General features: G+C 39.2%; 1 protein-coding gene across 1 annotated transcript; it reads left to right on the plus strand.

Moving 5' to 3' along the window:
- The first annotated feature begins 9,923 nt into the window (after positions 1 to 9,923).
- On the plus strand, positions 9,924 to 11,542 carry mc4r (melanocortin 4 receptor). The gene has a single exon (XM_034148766.1). The coding sequence runs from the start codon at positions 10,446 to 10,448 to the stop codon at positions 11,427 to 11,429; it is 984 nt and encodes a 327-aa protein (XP_034004657.1). The 5' UTR covers positions 9,924 to 10,445; the 3' UTR covers positions 11,430 to 11,542.
- The last annotated feature ends 864 nt before the right edge of the window (positions 11,543 to 12,406 follow it).

The following is a 12,406-nucleotide window of genomic DNA, read 5'->3' on the forward strand; positions in this document are numbered from 1 at the left end:
AAATCTTGTTTTGTTGTTTATTTGTTACTCGTCCATAGCATACAATGTCAATCAGTGTCCAAAACCCACCTTAATATCTACTAAATTCATTTTTTGTCAACTCTTTTTTTCCTTCTGGTGTCATCATGTGCACGTGATTGGAGTAATCTGTGTTTTCTTTGAGAACACCGCTATGAATTTAAATTCACGTGTATCTACACCGGATGACCTTTGAGCTGCTTTTGTAAAAGAGAAGATTATCTGCCATCAGCCGCCAGATGAAAAAGACTCAATTGGAATTTACATTTCAAAGCCAACACTTTATTTGAAGAAGACACAAACCAACGCATTCGCTATATTTTAATAGCTGGGGCAATTAGACATTAGAAATGACTATCTGTTGAGAGCTGGATCTCTCTTCTGCATATGTGCGCCCTGTTTTCAGATACAGCTCTTGTAAATATCACAGCAATTTGGTGAATGAGTGATGCGTGCCCTGCATGGAAATATGCCAATTCTGGTGTCTGGGGTTGGTGTGATTACTAAATATTAATAAATTACACTAGAACTCATTTAGCAAACCAAAATTGCAAAACTAAAATGAGGCAAAATGAGGTGAGTCAGTCTGATGCATTCACATATGCCAGGCAGGCTAAGTGGGAGATATTCTAGAAGCTCTGTTACATATCCTTATTCCATTACCACAAAGCAGACCAACATGACACCTCAATAAACTTTATTACTTGTCTGTCCCTCTAATTGGCTTATTCTCCTGTGTTTCGCTGCCCACTAATAATTTATCTCTGTTGCTAAGATTTAGTCGTTTAGTCCCACAGAGTTTCGGAAACATGATAGATGAAGATTGATCACCACGAGATTTCCAATAATTTAATTCACACCTCGGAGTGGTGTTATGAGATATGAACAAAGGGTGTTCTTACTAACTACGCACCATTTCAAAGGGAGAACAAATATATATATCGATCCCCAATTAGTCATAATGCTTGGAACTAAATCTAGTCATAACCTAGCTCGTGTGATCACATGACCAAGTGTCCTCAAATGACTGACCTCTAGATGAGACTTGTTTGCATTTTGAAACCATTAAAGTGTACAACAAAACTGGGATCTCTTATATATTGTGGGCCAAGGGTACGTATTGCACACTACTTTCAAATTAATTTGAACTATTGAACTTTCTGTAGTCTTAGCCACTTCAGTTTGAGTATAAGGCTGATGTTCTTGAGATTTCATATATTGAGGACTTATATATAAAAGCTTGATATATCTTATTTCTCCAAAGGAAAACATTTACACAACTTTTTATGTCTTACTTTTAGGGACCAGCGTGGTTGGGTGACACAGGCAGAGTACGGAAACTGAAATAATTGCGACACAAACACATGGTCTTTGAGATTTGTTGACAATGATAAACATATAGAAGGACACCATTTTGTATCTACTTCATTAGCTTGACATTTATATCACCTGTTAATGTATATTTATACGTGCTTGTTTGAGAAAAAGGAAGTTCTGGTGAGTGATTAGAAGCAGAAAAACATGTTCCTTTACACTTTGGGAGTGCAGTTTGCATACGTTATCCCTCCAACCGTCAAAACTGGCTTCTTTTAACCAAGAACAAAATATCTAACAAGCCATAACCAAGTACTTAAAGCTGCTTAAATAAAACAAGACCGTCCCTGTAGAGGTGGAGGATCAGATGCCTGACCAACAGTACAAAAACATTGTGGTAAAAAGCCCACCGCTCTTGACTACTTACTGCAAAGTGTGACTAAAACGCAGGTGCTGAAACATTTTGTTAGATGATAGAGGACAATGAACTTGAGTCAAATCGACACTTGCTGAAATCACAGTGGTTGTTGTTGTGTTGCGGAAACACCCTGTTGTTTATGTGATGCTTTCTTCCCAATAGATTGTGTGATGTGGGGGTGAGCAGGGGAACGATGGCCCAGTGTGAACCTTGGAAAAAGGAAATAAATGATGGTTGCTGAGGGCTTCCATCAGAACTAATTATAGAGCAGCAGCCGGAGCGGGCTTTCTGGGACAATTGCACCTTTTATGAAACCGTCCTATCTGATGCCATTAACTTTTTTTGTGACTACGCAGCAAGCAAACCATGTGCTCGGGAACAAATATGCGACAAATAATGAGCCCCAGCAGCTGTAATAAGACACAGACATTTTGCTTTATTAACTTTGTGCAATCTTGGTTGCCGTGTTGATCTCCGCCTGCACAAATATCAGATTTGATTTGCTGTCATGAAATGTATTACCGGTTTGGTTATTGTTCTGATTGGTGGAACTGCTCCTTAATCCCTGTCTTGTGTTTGTTCACCAAACCTGTTTTGCCTAGAAACAGAAGAGGCTGTGATGCTGTTGTATACGTGGTCAGGGAGTTTAACTCAGTTGAAAGGTGGACTGAAATAAAGCAGATTATCATACACTCACATTCAGTGAGGAAATGTAACAGGTCCATTTGTGCCATTTTCTCCCTTAGCTTCAGTAGTTCGCTGTAATTGCTTAAATTGTTAAAATAATTAGTGATTAGAGGGACTTTAAGGCGATGAGTCTATATTGTCTCATCACATTTATGGAATATAAAAATAAACCTTTCAAGTATTATTTCTCACCGACAATTCAGATTACAGAGATTTATGTTAGTCACCCAAGTGAGTAAAAAACAGTTTCTGTTAAATCTACAACAATTCTTATGGTTATAGTTAATTGTATTGCTATCTGTATAAGTGTTTACCGATGTGATGTTTTGTCTTGCTTTTCATTTTCTGGTTCTGCATTATTATTTGAGCCTATGTTCATGACTCCGTAAAATTATTAACTAGAAACTACAATTATTATAATTGTTTTATCTTTATTTTTTCATTCTTGAATTTAATTGTAATTTGTTATTATGTTTTTTATTTTCACATTTTACAAATATTGAACGTATTCATCATAAATTGTGTATTTATTTCACCAGAATATATATTTTCTTTTACCAAAAACGATGTAATTGAATACTTCCCGAGAGGTCTATGTATTTTTCAAAGCTATGCCTTCTGCCCTTCCACTTAACTAATTATGTTTTTTGAGCTTTTTTACAATATGTTGGCACATTGTGTCTCTGTACCACAGAAACGGAAGTAGAATTCTTTCACAAAGGTTCAGTTTTTGATATGCATCAGTTTCAGAGATTGTGTTTGAAATGGCAGGAAGGTACATTGCTGTCACATAGATTCATACAGAGCATTGTATGAAGGTGAGGAGATTTGGCAGGGCACCAGGGTTCGAGCTATAAACTGAGCTCTATGGGGGAACCCTACAGGGCGCCGTATGGGGCCATCATGCAGAGACTTGATATTTCAGCCCTGCTGAGAGAGTGTCATGTCATACAGGTGGAAAGAACTCCATAATCCAGGTAAAAATAAGAAAATGTCCTGTTCTAATATAAACGTTATCAAAAGTTGTTCCTTTTTTCGGCATGAAATGCATAGAGAATACAACTTGTGAGGAGCTTTAAACTATTATAAATTGATGCTTGAATTGAAAACTCTACTTGAATAGAGATTGTATAATTGATTCAAAATGCTTAGACTTGAACTACAGATCAATCGCACAGACAGGTGAGGAGCTGCTGGTGAACATTTAGCAGATAAACAGAAATATATTTCCCTCAGGGGTTCATTAGCGTGCCTGTTTGCTACCGCCTTTGAATTTGCGATGGTGTAACTATTTATTTGGACTTTCTGTGTGACCATGACAACCAAAGACACCATACGGAGGAAAACAACATCAGAAAGGTCCATTTCAGAGCGAGACAGTGAAAACCATGTGTGTCTGTGTCTGTAAAGCTTGAGAATATAATGTCCGTGCTTCGCCCTCCATGATACTGTTCCGGTCTCAGCTGCAGCAGCTCAGCACCACTCTGCTGACCTGGTGTTAACACTCATCTTCTCCACAGTCTCTGAGACAATAGGTCTCTGTTCTTCAGATGTCGGTGTGTTCATGACTTGAAGGCAGATAGTCTCTTTCAAACTTTTATCTAGTTTAAGTTTACATTCAGTCGGTTTCTGATGCAGATCATTGTATGTTTCAGCATAATAATGTTACCTTTTTTATTCAATGTTGCCTTCTTCATCCAATCATTTCAAAGGGTGACATATAAGAAATTGCAGGTCTAAACTAAAACGTCTGTATCAAAGAGGCCCTATTATGCTTTTTGGGGTATTCCTTAGTGTGTAATATAAGTTTGTGTGCATGTAAATGGTCTGCTGAAGGCTAAAATCCAAAGTTCAAAGTTTCTCACCCATACAAAAATGAACCTAAAAATAATCATATGTCCTCTTTAATTAAAACTGACCTTTTTGACACGTACTGTATGTGTAAATATGAATACAAAACATTAATTTTGAGCCCATAAAAACACACAAAAGTGGTACGATATTGCTTCCTATAATTGAATGAATGATTACAGAATGAAATGTCAAAGTCAAGCATACAGTACATGCGTCAGTATTTCCAGATACAGCTTATTGAAAATAATCCATAGCGCTCAGGAGATGGATTGCAATCATTTATGTTAAAATGAAGAACTTCACCTTTGGAATGCATAATTGATAAAAACCCGAGCTGCAGCAGTCAGGGAGGCGGACGTAAAATCCCAAAGCTTAATTTTGCCTGTGAACTCCTACATTCCCACATTTTGACAGCTTCTCATCTGCACTCAGGGGAGCAACATGAGATAAGCAGCTCCATAATTCTGCTGCCGAGTCGCTCAGCCATTAGTTCACAGTAATGGGCTCCCCCTGTCCGTGAAGTGGCACTGTCTGTTAGCAGCAATTAAGCTGATAAAGAGTCCAAATTAATTAATTTCATATTTAATTATGGATGTCTGTTGTCGGAGGTCACATTGAGTAAAAAGAGACTTCAGTGTCAGGATATTTTTGATTTTGCCATTACATATTAAATGGAGGGAAATCATTTATTTAAAAAAAATACCGACAAGCACTGTGTGAAGGGAACTGTTGATCCCAAATTCCCTCCAGTGTGGGGATTGTTCACAGTATTGAGTATGTAAGTCGCTTTGGATCAAAGCGTCTAACAAGTGACATTGTAATGTAATGTAATGTGACCCTTCCCTGCATTAAAGTGCAGCGTGTTGGTGTGTGCGCTTAGTCTCTGTTTGTCTTTGGTCCCCGGTGTGCATTTATGTTGAGCCCTAAAGGTCACTCTGACCGAGTTCTCCTTGTCCAAGTGTGCAGATGTCTGTCTGAGTTTGTGTTCACCTGTGTGTGTCTCTCTATTTGCTGCCGGTGAGTCGTGAGCTGTATGTAGCCGAACAAAACAAAGAGAAAAATACGGCTAATATCCTCACTCTGCAGCAAATTGAGAGGACGATTTAGAGCCATAATGTTAGAGAGACAGAAAACAACATAATGTCCAATAATGGCCTTGCAAAGTAAATAATGTCAATGTGAAGATTTTAAACATGTTCTTCCCTCGCAATCTTTTAAAATAGAGAATAAATTATGCTAAGTGCCACCAATTGAAATGGACTTTTCCTCTTATACTAAAAGGTGTATTTTTTCAGTCTTCGCATACAAAAGCAAATAAGTTGTCTGAAAGTATAAAAACTCCAAACTGGCACTCATCTCGCTTTCTTGGTATTGTTCAAAGTCAAAGTCTCTCGTATTATCTCCCCTAGCAGACACAGCTTGAAGCCTGAGGTAAAAAAAGCTGTTTTCAGAAATACTTATCTGTTTTCAGAGCACGTAATTTAACAAGGAGCCTTTTAAGAACAAACTTTCCTTATTGTTTACCCAACAGCACACCTAGGAAAGCGCTCATGATACCCAGCCCATAGGCCAGTAAAACATGCTTTTTAATTGACCCTCTTGAGCACAGGGTTTGTATCTCAGCACTGAGCTGGATGAGATCTCCTCGACTTGAAGCGTGCTCATTATAACAATCCCTAATGTTTTCTAAATATTTGTGCTGGCCAAGAAACACCGGTTGAATCTCATATTATTCATATTATTCCACCACTTTTCCCTGGACAGATCCACAGTTTTGGCAGAGACGATTAAACACTTGTTGTTTCTTTATGGTGCTGAAACAGTCAGACTATCATTTAATGCCTCTCGCATGGTGCTGAGAGGCTAAATCAATGGGGCAGCTGAGGAAGCACATAGGAAGTCTACGTATCGATCCCTGTCCTCTACAGTCTGCTGTATATGTTGAAATGTCCTTGGGAAAGACTTAACAACACGTAGTGAGTGTGTGTGTGAGTGGTTGTTTGTGTAAAACACATAGCACTAAGTAAGCATTACATACATATGTATGTTTAGTGTTTATTTTATTAACAGAAGCCATGAGTCAACACAGTATGGTTATCAGCCAGCTTTCTTTTCAATGATTAAGATCAGACGATTATGGAATGGCATCGATTTCATTAAAGATTGCGTCCATTTCTCATTAAAAACCTGTTAACATTTTTAACCCTAAAATGTAGTTTGAAGACCTTGTCAGCTAGATTATTGACTGTTATGTTCAATAATATTGGATGATGAAAAATGTCCAAAATAATTAAGAAATTGGTGGTTTTAATTGAAAATATGTAGAAAAGGCTAAATTACCCAAACTTTTATTAAGATATTATTAAGAAGAAGCAGTACAAGGTTGACTAAATATGACAACGTAATTAAAGAGGACATTTGACAGAGAACTGACAGTAAAATATAAAATAAAAAAATGCTGGCAGATTCATTTGAATACTATTTCTATAAAATGTATATTTGTAGCTACTTATTGCGACTATAAGCACAATTTACTCCTACTGTACCTCTGTGATGACTCACCCTCACCCTCACTACAAGGTTATACCGCAGCATTGCAACATTTATTTTCTTACATTTATTCTGTGGAGCTGTGAAGAACCTCAGCATGTCCTTGGCACTGATTTAACAAACAACTAATGACAAATCCTTTTTTAAATTTGTGCGTACAGGTATGTGAATGGCTCTTAAATAAAGGTCATGTTTTGTCTTCATTGTCTGAACCGAAGTTGTTCATGGACTGTGTTCTCCTCCAACCCAAAACATGTTGTTTTACTTCAGCAAACTAAGCTTATTTTGCCTCAGACTAGCACAGTGGCAAACAACATTAGCCCTGCCTTCTGTGCTGGTACATTTAGTTATGGACGCAAGTTATTATGCAGTAGTTCCATGTGAACTTAAGCAAAACGTTGTTTGACTGTCCATCAGTTGTCACAAAGGACTGATGGTTTCTAACTGATTGTGGCCTTAACCTTGGTTTGTAGAGTGTAAAACACATCGTGAAAGCATTTTTTAACATTACCTATCATGATACTAATGTTTTGTTTTGTAATGATAACATTTAAAGCGGGATTTTAGCCTTTGCAGACCGTTTAAATGCACAAAAACCTATATAACACTACAGGAATGGAGAAACCCCAAAAAGCATAATATGGACTCTTAAATGTAATTGTTTTTCTTGATTAAAGATCTTTCAGCAACTTTTTGGACAAAGGTCTTACTGTGTTTTTAAAATGCAAAACCTCACTGCTTGAATCCTCACACGTTCAAGGTCTCTTCACTTACGAAATAGTGTGATGACGCTCAACGTAGTCCAGTGAAATTATTTCCATAATTCCTTCGAACATGAAAGCAACAATAGAGTGCCACAATTATGCCACTTAGAGTAGATTGTTGTGCTCTACATTTTCCATCTGGGGGCTTTCCATTTGTGCATCGTAATGCTGCCCAAAAAGCCACTCAGAACGGAGTCGTTGCCATATATTTATTCTAGATGAACTGCATTTGTGGTTTGTTTCTTTGAAGATAGTACGTTTATTAAGGTTTTGTCTCTGAACACTAGAATTCTGAATTGTGTCGCAACTCACTGCAACTTTTAATGCCCTGCAATGCTGGACCAATGAAACATACTTGAACCTCCAAAAGAAGCTTTATAAAAGTGAACATGAATCTACTTTAGCTTTGAAAGGACTGGTTGCTTGTTGGATATAAAGATATGTGTGTTTTATCCACTGACTTGCTCTACACGTTTACCATGGTTACACTTTTCACAAGGTGTTTTGTCACAAACAGCCTTGCACTGGGGTCCTTTTGTGTCCACTTCTTCACGAACCATGCATTACGCTGATTGGATTCCTCGGTAGTCCGTGCAGTTGCTTTGAGTGCTACTAAAGTGTTACAAATTCATAACACAACATTTATTTTCAAATAAATAATTGGCACTGTTTATTTTAATGACTCATGGCAGAACTTAACCTTTCGGTTTGTTTCTGTGCTTTGTAGTTCGGGTTATTCCATCTACTTGTTATGTATTGAACCCAAGGCTACTTCATTCAGATTTAATTGGGTTTTTCTTCATTGCTTAGCTTCCCAGAAAATCAGGTCCTCCAAACTTGTGATCCCAAACTATTCATCCAGTATTTCCTGTGCATATAATTTACAGTGAATACATAGCCTTGTCTTTACAAATGAGTCAAGTTGCCAGCTCATAAAGTCCTGTTGTGAACCCAGAAATGTTGAGTACAACAAAGATTTATGTTAGAAATGCCAGATGCTAACTTGAATTCGTTGGGTAATTTGCACATTTAGCTTAAGTGCGTTAATTAGCATGAATTACCATTATAGCCATGGGGACATTAGGTAGAAAATGGCTTGGCCAATGTTTCCAATTTCTGAGTGGTATTGGGGATTATTGAGGATGATGAGTCAACTTCTGATATTTTCACAGCCTGAAATGTCATTTTTAACCAGAGAATGTCCTTATTTGTACTCTTCGTGGTGCAATTTTGATCAATTTTGAGTCTATATTGAAGATGCAAGGGACCCAGGTTCAATTGGATTGCACATATTGCATATTTGTTTGAGCAGACTGGGCTCTGGTTTCAGACAGAGGGTGAAAAGAGGTGCTGCAGCACAGGCAGTATGAGAAAAATAAAGAGCTTTTTGAACATTAAAGCATGGAGACATGTCACAGGAGAGGCACAACATATTAATATGAACCTGAAAATGAGCATAATAGCGCTCCTTTTACTCCACAAAATCCTAGAAAACTGCCCTTTCAGTGTTACATGATTAATTATGTAAAGGTAATGTAAAGCTTATTAAAATAATAGGATGTCCATTAGTTTGCTGTAACTACCTTAAGTACAAGTTGGCTGCAGGAAACCGGCGGTGCATTAGTGTATCGCTCGATTAGTAGATTATATGTACTACAAAACATTGTTTGCATCCCACGTTTGTAGCTTTTGTGACAGTTATTACTACAAAATTACACAAGTGCATGAAGCAGATTATAATTATAATAATTACAGTACCTCATAACGAAAAAGACAACCACACTGTGAGTGGCACTCAGCTTTTTAAATATTAAATCATATTTGGTCTATATGCAATGGTTTATTAACAAAGGTTATGTGTGCGTATTATTGCTATCGACTGTTACAGTGTTTATCGTGTCTGAGAATTGATTTGAAATAGTTAACTAAAACTGAAAAGTGTTGGATACTGTCAGTTTTGTGCAACAGCATAGAGAAATATGTTTTCAAGCCATTATCTTTCACTGATTTCCTGCCAAATACATCCGCAAAATGTCCAGTTCTGTCATGAAAACTCTGTGTATTGTTTTTTTTGTAGCCATCCAACTCTACATTAAACTCTTTTACATTTCAGATAACAAATATGTAAGGTGAAATAACTGCTAGTCACAGTAGTTTTATTCGTGTGAAGAGCTAATAGATCATCAGTACAGTAATACAAAAAAAAACCTTGTAAGAACTTGACTTTGATTTTTAGACGTGAATAGGCTGACTTTTTCTTTTCAAATATCCATTTCACATTTCGTAAAAAGCTTTTATTTGCTCATTCATGCGTCAAGGCAAACTTTGCTCCTCCTCCCCCCTTATCAGCGAGCGGATAGGACAAAAATCCACGGGGGTGTGTGTGGTGTGTGTCTGTGTGTGTGTGCCTGGCATACTAGCAGAGAGATAGACAGAGGGGGAGGCCAGTGACTTTCTAGGTGATGATCTGCCTGCTCTCGCACATGGAGCTGCTGCTCTCTGATCGCTGTGCCGCTCATGTTCCCGCGCTCTGTTAATCATTCTCCCACATGCTCCTTCCAGCACGCACCTCTCTGCTTCTGCTCCATTCAATCTCTCTCACATCTAAGGAACAGTCATTTGAACTTCTTACTGGAGAGATGAGAGGATTGTTTGTGTCAGAGAGTAACAGCAGCAGCAGATGTTTGAAGATAATTGCCTTTCTTGAAGGGTGAGGAATTGTTTCATTCTCCTTTAAGCGTGCCTATGTTGTCCTCCAGAAGCGCACCTGTTGAGATTCTGACGCAGATGGAGAAATAACAACGTGGGAAAAGAAGACAGGGAATTTAAAAGGAGACATTATGAACAACACGGAGCACCATGGGTTGATCCATGGCTACCATAACAGGAGCCAAACTTCAGGCATTTTGCCGCTGAACAAAGACTCCTCAGCCAAGGACAAGGACTCATCTGCAGGATGCTACGAGCAGCTGCTGATTTCCACAGAGGTGTTCCTGACTCTGGGCATCGTCAGCCTGCTGGAGAACATCCTGGTTGTAACCGCCATAATCAAAAACAAGAACCTTCACTCGCCTATGTACTTCTTTATTTGTAGCCTGGCAGTGGCCGACATGCTGGTTAGCGTCTCCAACGCCTCGGAGACGATCGTCATAGCGCTCATCAACGGAGGCAGCCTCACCATCCCCGTTACGTTGATCAAAAACATGGACAATGTGTTTGACTCGTTGATCTGCAGCTCTCTGTTGGCGTCCATCTGCAGCTTGCTCGCCATCGCCGTTGACCGCTACATCACCATCTTCTACGCTCTCCGCTACCATAACATCGTGACCCTGCGGAGAGCCATGCTGGTGATCAGCAGCATCTGGACGTGCTGCACGGTGTCCGGCATCCTCTTCATCATCTACTCAGAGAGCACCACGGTCCTCATCTGCCTCATCACCATGTTCTTCACCATGCTGGTGCTCATGGCCTCGCTGTACGTCCACATGTTCCTGCTGGCGCGCCTGCACATGAAACGCATCGCAGCGCTGCCCGGCAACGCGCCCATCCACCAGCGAGCCAACATGAAGGGCGCCATCACCCTCACCATCCTCCTCGGGGTGTTCGTGGTGTGCTGGGCGCCCTTTTTCCTCCACCTCATCCTCATGATCACCTGCCCCAGGAACCCCTACTGCACCTGCTTCATGTCCCACTTCAACATGTACCTCATCCTCATCATGTGCAACTCCGTCATCGACCCCATCATCTACGCCTTTCGCAGCCAAGAGATGAGGAAAACCTTCAAAGAGATTTTCTGCTGCTCACACGCCCTCCTGTGTGTGTGAGCAGGTTGGTGATCTGCGACCCTGACAGATACAATCAGCCATTTTAATGAAAACTGATCCGACAAGGACTTTGAGATTCTGAGCTGTAATCACTGTGGACTGGCTCTGTTGTGTCTCGGCTGTAAATGATTGATAACTTTGACTTTGTTTACGTGAGTCAGGTTGCTTAAGAGGTAGGCTTACAAACACCTTGTAATATAGATTATCACTCTGAAGTGATATTTTGTGTCGTGGTAAACGCCGTGATAAAGTGCAATTTGAAGTAAGTATCACCACTATTGACAATGTGAAAAACACATGCTCACACTGTGGTTCATTTACAAATCATTTCTCTTTTATCACACTTTTCTTGTTGTTCAGTGTCAAAGAAAATGAAAAATACCATGCTTATAGATATTATATTATATTCTTTATACATCTACATGGATCTTGGCACTTGAATGTCACAGCTTTTGTAACATAGAACCTACATGACACAGTGTGTGTACTGTGTATATCTAGCAAAGAGATATATAGTATATGACAGACTACCTCCATGAGAGTGTAATCCACCTCTTAACAGAGACTGTGAGAAACCTTACTATGGGATATCCTTGGTAAATACTGCATCTCAGTGAACAACTATCTGTAACATTGACTTTAACCTCCTTGATTTCCCTCACTTTATTGTGTGCCAATCATAAAAGAGGAGATGAAAGCCGGTACAGGGAACATCCACTAAAATGGGCTTTTACCTTTTTTTTACAGAAGTGGCATTTTTCTAAGTTAGAAGGAGAACGCAGGAGAACGCACATCATTACCCTTGTGATTTTCCAAGCTGCTCAAAACACTTCACAGCAGAAGAGCACATACAAAAATTACCACATTTGTGCCGCAGATATAACCAGCCCCGCATACCAACTGCAGTCGATTCTTTGGAGCTCATGCATGACATTTGTTGACTGTGTGGTACATAATTAGTTTAATGAGGGTACTTT

The sequence above is a fragment of the Trematomus bernacchii genome, unplaced genomic scaffold, assembly GCF_902827165.1.
Source record: "Trematomus bernacchii unplaced genomic scaffold, fTreBer1.1, whole genome shotgun sequence".
NCBI classification, from domain to species: Eukaryota; Metazoa; Chordata; class Actinopteri; order Perciformes; family Nototheniidae; genus Trematomus; species Trematomus bernacchii.